The sequence below is a fragment of the Dermacentor variabilis genome, chromosome 4 (assembly GCF_050947875.1).
Source record: "Dermacentor variabilis isolate Ectoservices chromosome 4, ASM5094787v1, whole genome shotgun sequence".
NCBI lineage: Eukaryota > Metazoa > Arthropoda > Arachnida > Ixodida > Ixodidae > Dermacentor > Dermacentor variabilis.
The window spans coordinates 130,496,193-130,508,474 of record NC_134571.1 but is presented as its reverse complement, the minus strand read 5'-3'; the positions used below and the strand labels follow the sequence as shown (position 1 = coordinate 130,508,474).

The window sequence follows — 12,282 nt, the reverse complement described above, 5'->3', positions numbered from 1 at the left end:
ACTGTACCTTCAGTTTTGCTTCAAGCTGGCTCTTGCGCGTTTCCCTCTTTTTACCGTTGTGATCAGGAGTTCGCGAGGCATGAGTAGTCCTGGCATCTTAGACTTGGGTCACGAGGACCATCTTCCCAAGGAAAGCAAGGAGTGACTAGTATCCGTTTCCGCTGGTGGCGGCCTCCAGCAGGTCCCGTACACTCTTGGAATCTGGATGGCTTGGAGACGGGCGGCGGCTTTCGTATCTGCGCGGGTCACAACCGGACAGAGCAACACCAGATTTTCTTTTGGCCCCCGTCGGGTGGTGGGGATCTTGTGCCTCGCGCTGTTGGCTGCGCAGGGTCTTTCCACAGGTCGCTTGCGCTGTCGTCGTGGGAGATGTGTTGGTGCGGATGCGCCCGCATGCTGGCGTGCCCGTATGCAGAACACGTTCAAGCTTGCGGGCGGTGTCGGTGCGAGTTAACCTGAGACGTGTAGATGACAAACGCCCGTGTACGCGTGTAAAATACGGTTCGTTTTTTGCGAAAGCTGATATTTGCGCTGACAGTCCGCAAAAATTTACGAATGCAAGAATTTAGCCTGCTATACATATTCAAAACCCATTCACATCACCGGCGAGTTTCTCATTCAGCCCGTCAGAACTTGTGCAGGGGCAAGGAGGAAATGTTTAATCCGAACACCTCCACGGTAGTACGCATGAAACCTTTCAATTGCCTGCCGCATTATCTCGCACGTGCCTTATGTAATTCGACGTCGGGTTTTCGTCAGCTAAAGCAAATGTAGGGCAATGCGTAAAAGGACGCTGAAAGAAAATTTTTTGTGGAAAGAAGAAACGCGAAATTGCCAGTCTCAGCGCGGTACTTCACGAGTCAAAACCAGCGCGCCGGCTTTGTGTCGTCGAGGGCTCGCACATTGAACGACGATAATTTGTGGGTTCTGTGCGATGATAAAAAAATAATGTCGGTGTCGTGTTTATAGACTGCGTCAAAGACTTAGCGCTTGCCACCGCTCCGTGCGATTTCAGCGTGTTTCCGTGGAAACCACGGTCTCGCCTTTTAAATCGCTTAGATGTGTGCCGCAGAATGTTTGTTACGCCTCAACGTCCTGTGTCCGCGCCCTATGTCGACAGGAAACCTATGTTCCATGTAAAACGCGAATAAATTTTGCTGTCGTTTGTAGCCGCCTTGCTTAGCGTTGTAGGTTAAAAAAAGAAGCGACATCGATACATGCTAGCTCGTCTTTTGTTATCGCGTATGTATAGCAGGTACGGCAAAATAGAAATCGCAAGCGTTAAGCCCTGCTTTGCTGAATAAAACGATGGCGTAATGGTATGTCTCCCTCTCGCGTTTACCTATAAGTATACATATCAAAAGCCACTGCCATTGTCCTTTCGGTACAGGTTCAGCTTCTGGACCAGCGTTCACTAAAAAATTCTTACGCTACAGATGTTTGTAGGACCGTATGCCAGCCACTCGTGGTCTCCAACGTATTATTAGAGAAGGTGTCCGGCCGGCACCAAAGAGCACCTTCGAACGGGACATTTTTGTTTGTCTGTTTGTTTGTTGCTTTGTTAGCTTATCTTCACGCGAGGTCGCTGCATGCAACAACAAAAAGAAACTGTAGCGGTGTAAGAAAATAATAACTAGTAAGTTCTCGGATATATAATAAAGTAACCGTGCGGAGCGAGCTGAGCAAATTTATTTATCCATGCCGTCGGGGCCCAACGCCCGGCGCCTAATTCTCCAAGCTATGCCATTGGCTGGCTGCCTTCGCTAATAATATGCCCAGCATCAGCGTTGACCGAAATTTTGTCGTATGAAGAATTTTAACTTAAGAACGTTTTTTTTTTCTTAATACTCGCCGTGCAGCTTAGAATTGAAGTGCGCTTAGATTCATGATATGCGTTTATGCGTCTTTCTTTTCTGTCTTTCTTTTACTCGAATGAAGTCGGTACACAACAGCGGAGTGCTTAGATTTCCTCAGATGTGCATATCGACGCTATGTTAACGCCATGCATTCGGCAACTACGTGCATACCATATGCAAAGCTGTACGTGTACAGCTTCGCACATGACTTATTTATGGGGCAAGGAGTAGCTGGTTCCGTACTGGAGCGCTAACATCACATTTCTCAATCATGTCTTTAATAAAAATAAGAAAATACAAGGAAACACGAAGAGTGTTGCAAGAGCTACCGCATTTATTGAAGCTGGTACAACAGCGAAGATTGGAATTTAAAGGTATAACGCCAATGCGGTACGGAAGCTCATTATTCAAAAGAAGGCAATAAAAGTTGGCGTCAACATGCCCTATTCCGAAAATACGGCGACACACTTACCTCCGCTATTTATAATGAATAATAACCAATTCTTATCCTTCCGGTATGCAGTAGAGTCGTATCAATGAGCTAAATTTAAATGTAAAATGATTTCGAACGTAAACTCATATCCGCAAAGCAATTATGAGTTGAGACACGTCTCTCGTAGACTACCGCAGATCACTATGAAATATGATGCGCAAACAATTAAACTTTAGTTAATAAATTTTCTTGACAATGCCAAACTCACTGAAAACCTTATTTAAGAGAGTAGTTATATTTAAGACTACAAAAAGAATGCTACGGTATAGTTCCTGCTTTGCAGCAAATATAAAGAGAGAGAAACTAAAAAGGAAAGGCTGAGAGGTTAACCAAAGACGTGCCTGGTTGGCTACTCTACAGAACTGCATATCTGGATCGGCATAAGGCCTTGAAATGATGGCATATAGTAAGATAAAGAAAATAGCGTGAGCTCATGTTTTCAAGCTGCATGAATGCGCTAAATCGCCATTGATTTGTGTACAACGCGAAGCAGCGTGCAAGAATGTACGGCGAATGATGGTTTGACAAAAGTCCAAGGAACGAAAACGGGCCGACAACAAAAATAGAAAGCAATAGGTGCCAGCTTAATCACGACAGTGGTTGCAGCTGGTTTAGTAATGAAAAATATGAGTTTAATCCCTAACGTGCTATCTGGAATGCGCGTTTGCAAAGAAAGAAAGAAAGAAAGAAAGAAAAAAAAAGAAAGAAAGTTTTATTGGTATACTTCGGGACACGCTTGCATTGTCGCTTGTTCTTTTTTCTTTTATCTTGATTGGTGCGGTAAATATTAATTGTAAGAAGTGTTTGTTCATTGAATATAATTAGAGAGGCATTCACACACAAAACAACACTGCACTACCATTGAACTTTCAGAAAAACACAGCGAGAAAAAAAAGCTTCGATATATGGGAAAACCATACTACATACAATATGTATAAAGACACAGTACAAATAAAAATAAAATAACAACATTCGTATGAACAAACGCATGTAGCTAAGATTGAATGTTTTTACGTAAGATGCCGGGATATTTAGCTGCCTTTTATTAGTCGACACGCAGAAGTAATTGAACAAAGGCAAAGGCAAATGGACGAAGGTACAACTTGCCACAGTTGGAAGTTATCGTTTCTTCTACACTCATTTCCGTCTTCTATATGATTTCTACGTTTCCCTTAAAAGAAAGCAACTCATTTCCCCCTATACTTTCCCAGCCTTCACTGGCTCATGTGACTAATAGTTAACGAGAAAGAAAGGCTCATGCAAGTATCGACGCTAAAGAGGAAAACGTCGACGTACACTGATGGTTTATATTACTCGATGACTGAGTGTGGATAATATCTCGCCCTTCTGTGTCCTTGTGTCTCTTTTGCCAATGCATTCTTAGCTGATTTCGTATCTTATTCACGCGTTATTACGTCGACCTGGCCTTCTTTGACTTCAACATTTGGTTGGCCCTTTTTTCTTGACAAAGAGGACAGGTGGGCTAATCCCGTAAATACAGCAGTCTATGGTGCAATGCCGTTAATTTTATACTATATTGGCACTAATTACGTCCGTACCATTAATTTATTCTACTTGGTGACTATATTTCGCTTGTTGTGGTGCCACTGCGGATTCCACCTTCCAAATATCGATGCCTCGCGCGAGCTCTGCTTATTCCAAGTGAACTCGCTCTATTTTCCCAGAGTGGGGTGTACGTTTGCTTTGCCTCAACGTGTCTATATCTACGGCGGTGCACCCTTCACAGGGGCATAGCGCAATTGGGGTAATCTTAAATTGTATTGTCGCTAACTTTACCTACTCTCCGACTAATTATGGCTTTTTTTCTTGATGAGACCGACATTGTCATACCACTTGCGACTAGCTATGATGCTTCGGGGGTGCGAAAGGGTGTTCTTTCTTATTTCTTTTTTTTAGAAGTGGTTACAATATACCCAGATCCTACATCTGTCCAGCCTGTGTGAAATCAGCTGAAAATACCTTGTGCTCAAAATCGAGCCCAATGGTTTCCATTGCTTTTTCTTCTCACTGATGCGCAGCATTTTCGATATTGTATATGGTATAGTGCTGTGTTATTTTGGCTGTTATGTGCTAAGGACTTCGTACGAGCATTCACGGCTGCAAACTGGTTTTCTTTGTGCAGTTGTTCTCAACACGACGTCCAAAGCATCCCTCTGTAGACCGCCCTTAACCAAATTAACTTCTGAACATTTTCTGAAACAAATATTTTTGGACCTTCACCTCATCCATCTATAGCGCAGATAGCTATTCCTAGTTATTCCTAGATAGTGCTAGTACAGTTATTGAAGTGCACTGGCCTCGCTAACAGTTTGTAGTTGTGCTGAACGACCTATTGTGGGCGCAAAAGGGTCATTCTCTTCTTTTTCTTGTTGTATTCCCGCTTTCCCTTACCCCCAGTGGAGGGCAGCAGACAGCATGCTCGTCTGTGTTGACCTCCCCGCCTTTCATCTTCTTGCTCTCTCTCTCTCTCTCTCTCGCTCGCTCGCTGATGGGAACAAAGCATTTCTTCATCAAGAGACTTTCATATAAGAAGATCGTACGGTGTACGCATGTGTACTACGGGGAAGCAGTGCTGGGTTGGAGGTGCTACGTCAACTTGAGTGCGCAGCCAAAACATGCTGGCATCGTCCAGTGGCAGGCGACGGAAACGCCACTGCACTTAGAACGACTAAAAAAGCGCGCCTGTATAGACGTTTGCGCTAGCCCAGTGCTTCCAGCCAAATTTGTCCATCGACATGATGGCTGCGCGGACTACACGTGGTGCTACGCTCCAGCACACCGGCGTTCAGTCGCCGTAATAGGCTTAGATACATCTGCATCAACACGAGCGGTAAATGTGACGACGCGAAATCGCAGCACGTGCTACAGAAAAGCGTTTCTTCCACTTGATAGACTGTGGATGACGGCGCTGATTCTTGCACGCGACGTTCTCGCGCTCCTCGCCCATAGCCCGCCACTTCCGCTGGTGGTCTCGCAGTCTCATTAATATCGTTGCTAGCGTAAGTTTGAACGTTGATCGTTCAACTCGACAACTGTCCTCGTGATGAACACCGCGTGCCTTCCTCTCCCCCGTTCGCAGGGTGCGCTCGCACTACCTGTGGTTCAAGGCGCTTCGGCGCATCCAGGATTCGTGGTCGACCGAGCCAACCGGCGGCGGTCCGTGCCATGGCGTGCAGCCGCTGGGCACCGTGTCGCTGTCGGTGAGCAACCGGGACGGCCGCCGCGCGCCCATGTCCATCGTGGGCTGCAATGGCTCGTCCAGCGTGCAGCCGGCCGACCAGGAGCTGCTGCAGTTCCCCGACGGGCAGACGGCCAAGCTGTGGCGCACTGGGAACCCGAAGGCCAACTCGGTCATCATCTCGGTGTCGCCGGCGCGGTCGGAGTCCAACGGCTCCTTCCACGTACGTTGCGTTCCCGCCATCGGCCGCCCCCTGTCTCTTTCTCCCTCCCTTCCCGCTCTTCCTGGACGAGTGGATCTTGCAGAGGTGGCCGGGCACGTACATTCAAGGAGCAACGAAAGCGACTGCCGTGTTACGAGGAAGCGTAGCGACAGACGCGAGTTTTAAGCCCTGCCTCGCCATTGGCTGAATTTTGACTGTTTTGTCTCGACGTGGAGCTCACGAAGGTGTACTAGATTTTTTTTCTTAACCTTAGCACCAGACTATTGTCTTTAGTGGTCACACTGTGCGTGTCATGTGATGCGTTGTGGTGTATATTTCTATTCTTCTTCGTTTCCTTTGTCTTCTTCCTCTTCTGCTTCTTTTTCCTTCGCCCTTCAAGCGGGTGAGCATTGTTTCTCCTTTACGAGACATTTGTTCGGATGCTTCTGTTTCTCTTCATGTGGTGTTAACACTCGGGGCGTTTTGTTTAGACAACAGAGGTCTTTTCTAAAGAAAGCAGTGAGCGCAGAGAACATAGCGTTCTTGCAGACGAGTTCCAAGTCGAGGCGTACATACGTTGCCGGTAATAACGTAAGCTTCGAAGAATAATTAAGGCAAATTCATTAATGAACTTTTTATAAGTATCCTAGCGGCAGTTGTCTACATGGTTAATTTGGAGGCAGTGACACTGTATTGCACACCTATCTTTTGAAAAATCTTAATAATCACGCCTAATTTGAGATATTCATAATCAAATACGAAAGCGCAATTGAGGCAATATCGAGACTGAACTCGTCCTGCCGCGCCACTCCTGCTGCGCTCGTCATTTCACTAAAACAGTCGCGTAATCCTTCAGAAATACTCTGCAATGTCGTCTGCGAGCTTAGTGCGTGTACTAACTTGATCTGCTTTGAAATTTACATATAGTGAGTGGGACGAAAGAGGATATAGGTTGCAGTAGCCACCGTATTAGATTCATGTCGAAACCTCCGCAGACAGCGTGGGCTCCAATCCTGGAAATTAGGGAGCACTCATAAAGGCACAGGAAGGTCGCCGATACGTCTTGATGGACCAACGGATTTTGCGATCCTCCTCTTTGAAACGGACTGGTAGTCGGGAACACAAAGCTCGTCATTCCTTTTTTTTTTTTACCTTTCTGCTGCGTTTTCTATTGGCCAGTAAGATTAAATGTTAGTTTTAATAAACTGTGAATTTATCGAGTAACTTAGTTACTTAGAAGGTAACGTAACCTTCGTTCCTTACACATTTCCGCTAGTTCTCTAGTTCTCTAGTTACGATATTCTTTTTTTCGCACCTTTCTTGTGCTCGTCCGTGTATGTTGTACTTTCTCGCTTCCTCTACCTTTTATTCTCAGAGCCCGCCCCGGTGGCTTAGCGGCTATGGTGTTGCGCTGCTAAGCACGAGGTCGCCGGGTGAAATCCCAGCAGCGGCGGCCGCATTTCAATGGGGGCGAAATGCAAAAACGCCCCTGTCCCATGAATTGGGAGCACGTTAAAATTAATCCGGAGTCCCCCACTACGGCGTGCCTCCTAACCAAATCGTGGTTTTGCCTCGTAAAACCCCAGAATTCAATTGTATTTTATTTTATTTTCAGTTTTCCCTTTTCCTTCATTCTCATCGCTCTTCCAGCCGCGGTTTACACTCTCCATCGCAAATTACCTCCGCTTTCCCCAACTATCTCTTTCACCAAATGCATCGGACAGGGTAACGACGTCCTCGTGTAGTTGTGCGTGAATTCTACGACTTGATAACAAGACACGTTCAAATAGTTTCGACGCTATTTCCCTCTACCGAACGTAAGAATGGCCTTCGTCGAGGCGGAGCTGGTACTGCTGCGCGTAAGACGTTCGATTTCAAACTTCCTCTGCGCTAACCATCACGGGGCGTTTCGGTCTGTTATGATAACGAGGTCGCCTTCTATGCGGTCCAGCAGCGCTCGGTTTCGATATTACCTGGATTTACCTGTTTAATTCTATGCTAAATATATAGGTGCGACTTTGAAGATATGTAAAAAAAAATGAGAGTGCATTAAAATGTGACTGCCTTCAATTTCTCCATATAAACAACTGCCGCTAAGGAACTAATAGAAACGTTAATAATTCAATTTTTGTTAATTAGTCTTCTGAAGCTCAAGTTATTGGAGGCAAGGTATGTCCGCCACGCCGAGGGACTCACCTGCAAGAACACCATGTTCGCGGCTCTTACAATCTTGTCAAAAAAATATGTAGTTTCTGAAAAAAGAACTCTGTATATTTACCACTACTAATAACAGATATTATTGATACATGCATATTGCGTGTTTCTTGTGGACGATGCACGCGGGCGCCCCGACGAAGACGACGAACGCTCTCTGGCTCTCGAGCTGTCGGCTGAACTTCTCCTTGAACGCATCCCAGCTAGAGATCTCGTCTTCGTGTGTCCGCTTACTTCGGTTAAAAGCGACATCATGTCTTATGGGACTCCAGCACTGTGTTACATCTGTTTGTGAACTTAATTTTTCACTTTTTGCGATTCGACGACGGGTACTCCATGTACATACACACATACGAAGTCCCAGACTCACACCGCCGGCAAGTAGTATGTCCGTCGCTGCGTATGATATGCGCGTAGTATTATATTGCTTATTCGACTATCTGTAGGCATGAGGTCGAGTATACCCTAATAAGTGACCTCAAATTGAGGATCTATAAAATGCTGGAAGTAGCCTTTTGCACGCTATTAAGCTGCCCTACACAAGATGGCCGGCCTCTGGGTCACGGCAACATCGAGCCGAAGGCTTGCAAATAGCGAGTACGTAGTAAGGAGGAGATGCTGGCAATGCATGCGGCACCAGCCCGCGCGCAGCTGCTTTATTTCCACTTCTATGACAATCCGCCCTCTTGTGTGAGTCAAACTGAACGTGCAGGGAAACACACTTTCAGTGCATCGTGTTGTCAATGCATCGTGTCGTCGGGTGAGTGTCAATAAAGTGTGATCTCCCAGCTGAGTGTCAACGCGCGAGTGCCGACGGGTGAATGCTTGACGTCAATAAAATTGTCTACCTCCGCCTCCACAGCGCACAAACGCGTAATATTCTTTTACTGAAATTAGCTCGCTGCATGCTATATTTTGCTCCCCTTTTCAGGACAGCACCAGCACTGCTGTAGCGGTGCCCACGCCGTCCGGCTTTAGGTCTGCCGCGGGATCTTTCGACGATGGCGGCGACAACAACAACGTCGCCGACGGTACCGCCGCGCCACCGTGCGACGGGGGCCCGCCCGGCCCGGGAGCGGGCGGAGGTGGTCGCACCGACGGCGGAACCGGTGCGGGCATGCAGCAGCACTTCAAGAAGGGCTTCCGGTTCGGCGGCTTCACCTTCCCGCGGCTGACCAACAGCTTCCGCGACGACCGGCTCGAGCTCGCCTACCAGCGTTACTCGCACCGACAGCGCCGGCGAGCGCTGCTCATCGTCAACCTGATCGACGTGTTCCTCAAGCTCGCCCTCCTGCTGGCCTTCTTCGCCGGCGGATGGGGCAACGATCCGGAAATCACTCACTGCGCCCTGCTGCGCTACCTGCCGTGGGTGTTGGTCAACGTGCTCCTGAGCCTGCTCACGTGCTGGAGGTTTTTCGCCAACAACTACCTCCACTGGGGCGCCGCTCTCATCTGGATCGCTCTCAACGCTCAAGGTGAGCCTTGATGTCTGTATTGATTTGGGTCGAAAGATGCGTGAGAAATAGGGAGGATGACCAGGGCTGTGTCCGGTTGGCCATCCTGGGGGAAGAGGAAAGGGAAAGAAACTTGAGGAGGAGGAGGAGGAGGAGAAGAAAAATCCATCAGTTTATGTGCACCAAAGTAGCTGGCGTACTGAAATTCTGCGCGCAGTGTTACATGCGATCGCTGAGCCCAGTTGACTTCAGGCGCCACGGCAAAGCTCAAATGGCTATCTGCAGCTATGCTGAAGGGGACCATGGTTCCGATACGTCGTTCAGTGAAAAAGAACTTCCGTCAAGCTGGCACAGCTGGAATTACTGACAGAACTGATTGCAATCCGGCAGGTTACCAAGAAACCGTACAAATCTTTCGATACCACTGGCCACCTTTAGATGAAAGAGCTGTTCCTCGCACCGCTCTAGAGAGGATATTCGTAATTGTGAGGCTATTATAATTGGTTATAAAACAAGCCTCGGCGCGCACAGTGTAAATACAGCTGGTGTCTATAGACAGGACCTGAGCAAGCCAATAGTATTTCCTTTCATTTTTTTACCATAAGGACCCCCTAAAAGGGTATGGTACGTAAGCGGTGTAACACCCCGTTTTGTAGCCCTTTTGTAACAGCCCATAAGTACAGCCGAAAACATGTGGCTCGCTCAGTAGAAGTTATTCACGTTTGGGAATGACCTTTAGAAGCACGAGCACCTAGAATAAATAAGCGTAAGGTGATTAAACAGAACCTCTAATACAGAAGTAAATTGCACGGAATGCTGTAGGAACGGCTTCCGTGCGGCTGACGTCGATCACTGTCGCCTACGTGCTCATTTAAAGTCTCCACATCGTACGCCCAATTCGTGACTTTGAATAGCTGCAGCAACAGATCAAGAATATAGCGCTCAGTATACTGAAGACAGTGTGCGAGTGTGCGCAGATGTCTCAGATAGCGCTAACCCACTGTCTCGCTATCGATCTTGCAGGGAGGTAAACTATCGCCTTATTTTTATTTCGAACAATGACAAGTTTCTCAGTTTACGCTGTAAACCTGGTAAATCTCCTGTGTCCACCCCCGAAAGGGCTTCAGGCTTTTTGTTCAAATGTAGCTGCTTGTTTCTAAGTTAGAAATGATAAAGATGTAGTTCGCTTCTATTTGCATATGACCTTTAGAACACATTAACTACCACTAGAACATAATGCAAGCGTTGGCAACGACAAAGGGCAGAAGGGCACTTAGGGCTGCAACGTTTGTTCTAGAACTTCGCTTCATTAGTCTTCACTTCGAGAATTTTAAGCTGCACAGCCGAGAATTACAAGGAAAAGTGTATGCGGAAATTTTTTTTCAGTACTAAAAACAAGAAAAAGAAAACGTTTTCTTATTTCTTTAATATTTCCGGATTTCATGACTGACCCTTGCATTCCTAGTCCGGGCACCCGGTGGCGTGGCTTCACTTTGGCTTCAAGATGGATAATGAAACACGTTTTCGTGTGGGAAGCTGTGACAATTGTGCAAGTACTATGGGAGGGTACCGTGGATACTTAGTGATACAGATCGAGTTAGCTTTCGGGATCGGATATCTGCGACGCACACATTATCCTTAGTCTTTATTTTTCATAGCCAGTGCTCGAGAAAGTAGTTATTTTCCAAATATTTCACGTACTAGCTGGTTAGAGAGAGAGAGAGAGATTTACAGAAAGGAATAGAGGTCGGCCTGAGCTAAAACTCGCTCTGGCCTGCTGCTCTACAGTGGGGAAAAGGGAAGGCGAGGAAAAGTGATTATTATTATTATTATTATTATTATTATTATTATTATTATTATTATTATTATTATTATTATTATTATTATTATTATTATTATTATTATTATTATTATTATTATTATTATTATTATTATTATTATTATTAAGAGGTGCGTACATACAAGTTCACAGCATCGTGGCATCTCTAAAGCGGTGCGTCCAGCCCAGTGGCTTGGAGAAAGGTTATAGCGGCACTTGTTATCAGAGCTGCGCTGTTTGCATTTGGCCAACGGTCTAAAGGAAATCCGTCTGATAGCGGCCTCTTATCGACGTTTGCAATGGAAGAGACCAGCTGCTGTCGTTCTTGCGCGTACGTGGGACACACGCAAAATATATGATCAAGTGTTTCTGGTATTCACTGTTTGGGCTGGTATCACTGCAACCTATCAGATATCTATAACGGTTGGTGAATGCGACAGCCAAGGCGAATCCGGTGCACCATGCTTGTTTGGCTTCTTTTGAGCTTGTGAGGCAAAAAAAATTTCATTTCTTGGTCCCATTTATGTACTCGCTTGTGTCGTCGATCTCACGGTTGCGCATTGCACAACAAAGTAGGGCGTTTGTATCTGCTCGTGAGAACGGAATGTGTACTTCAGAAGCATTATTTAAAGCAGCTTTTGCTTCAGCGTTTGCCTTTCCGTTCCCTATCAGGTCACAGTGTGAAAGTATCCACTGAAAGGTGAGGTTGTGGCCATTTGTATTTGCGTGGTCGAGATGCTCTGTAATTTCTATAGCCATTGAATAATCGGGGCCTCGTCTGAGGACACAGTCAATCGTTCGAAGAGATGGCTTGGAAACGCAGAATATCGTCCATGCGTAAGGAGGCTCCTCGGAGAGAAATCAAAGTGCCTCCCGGATAGCAACAAGTTTTGCGGCAGTTGATGTTGAGCTATGGCTGTTTAGAGCACGCGAAGTTGTCAAGCAAGCGTGTCTTGGGCAACTGCAGCAAAATAGTCGTTGAGACAGCAAGAAACAAAGGAGCAGCAAATCGTTCTGACGGCGTATGCAATTTAGTAAGATTAAA

At 46.4% G+C, this 12,282-nt stretch overlaps 1 protein-coding gene across 3 annotated transcripts in view; it reads left to right on the top strand.

The window, feature by feature from the left end:
* The window catches only part of LOC142579782 (adenylate cyclase type 8-like), a 445,425-nt gene that overhangs the window by 304,450 nt on the left and 128,693 nt on the right, over positions 1 to 12,282 (top strand). For all 3 annotated transcript variants that reach the window (XM_075690343.1, XM_075690344.1, XM_075690345.1), the window contains exons 2-3: positions 5,450 to 5,771; positions 8,896 to 9,439. In XM_075690343.1, the coding sequence (XP_075546458.1) occupies positions 5,601 to 5,771; positions 8,896 to 9,439 (715 nt within the window). In that variant the 5' untranslated portion in view covers positions 5,450 to 5,600. The remainder of the gene's footprint in view (positions 1 to 5,449; positions 5,772 to 8,895; positions 9,440 to 12,282) is intronic.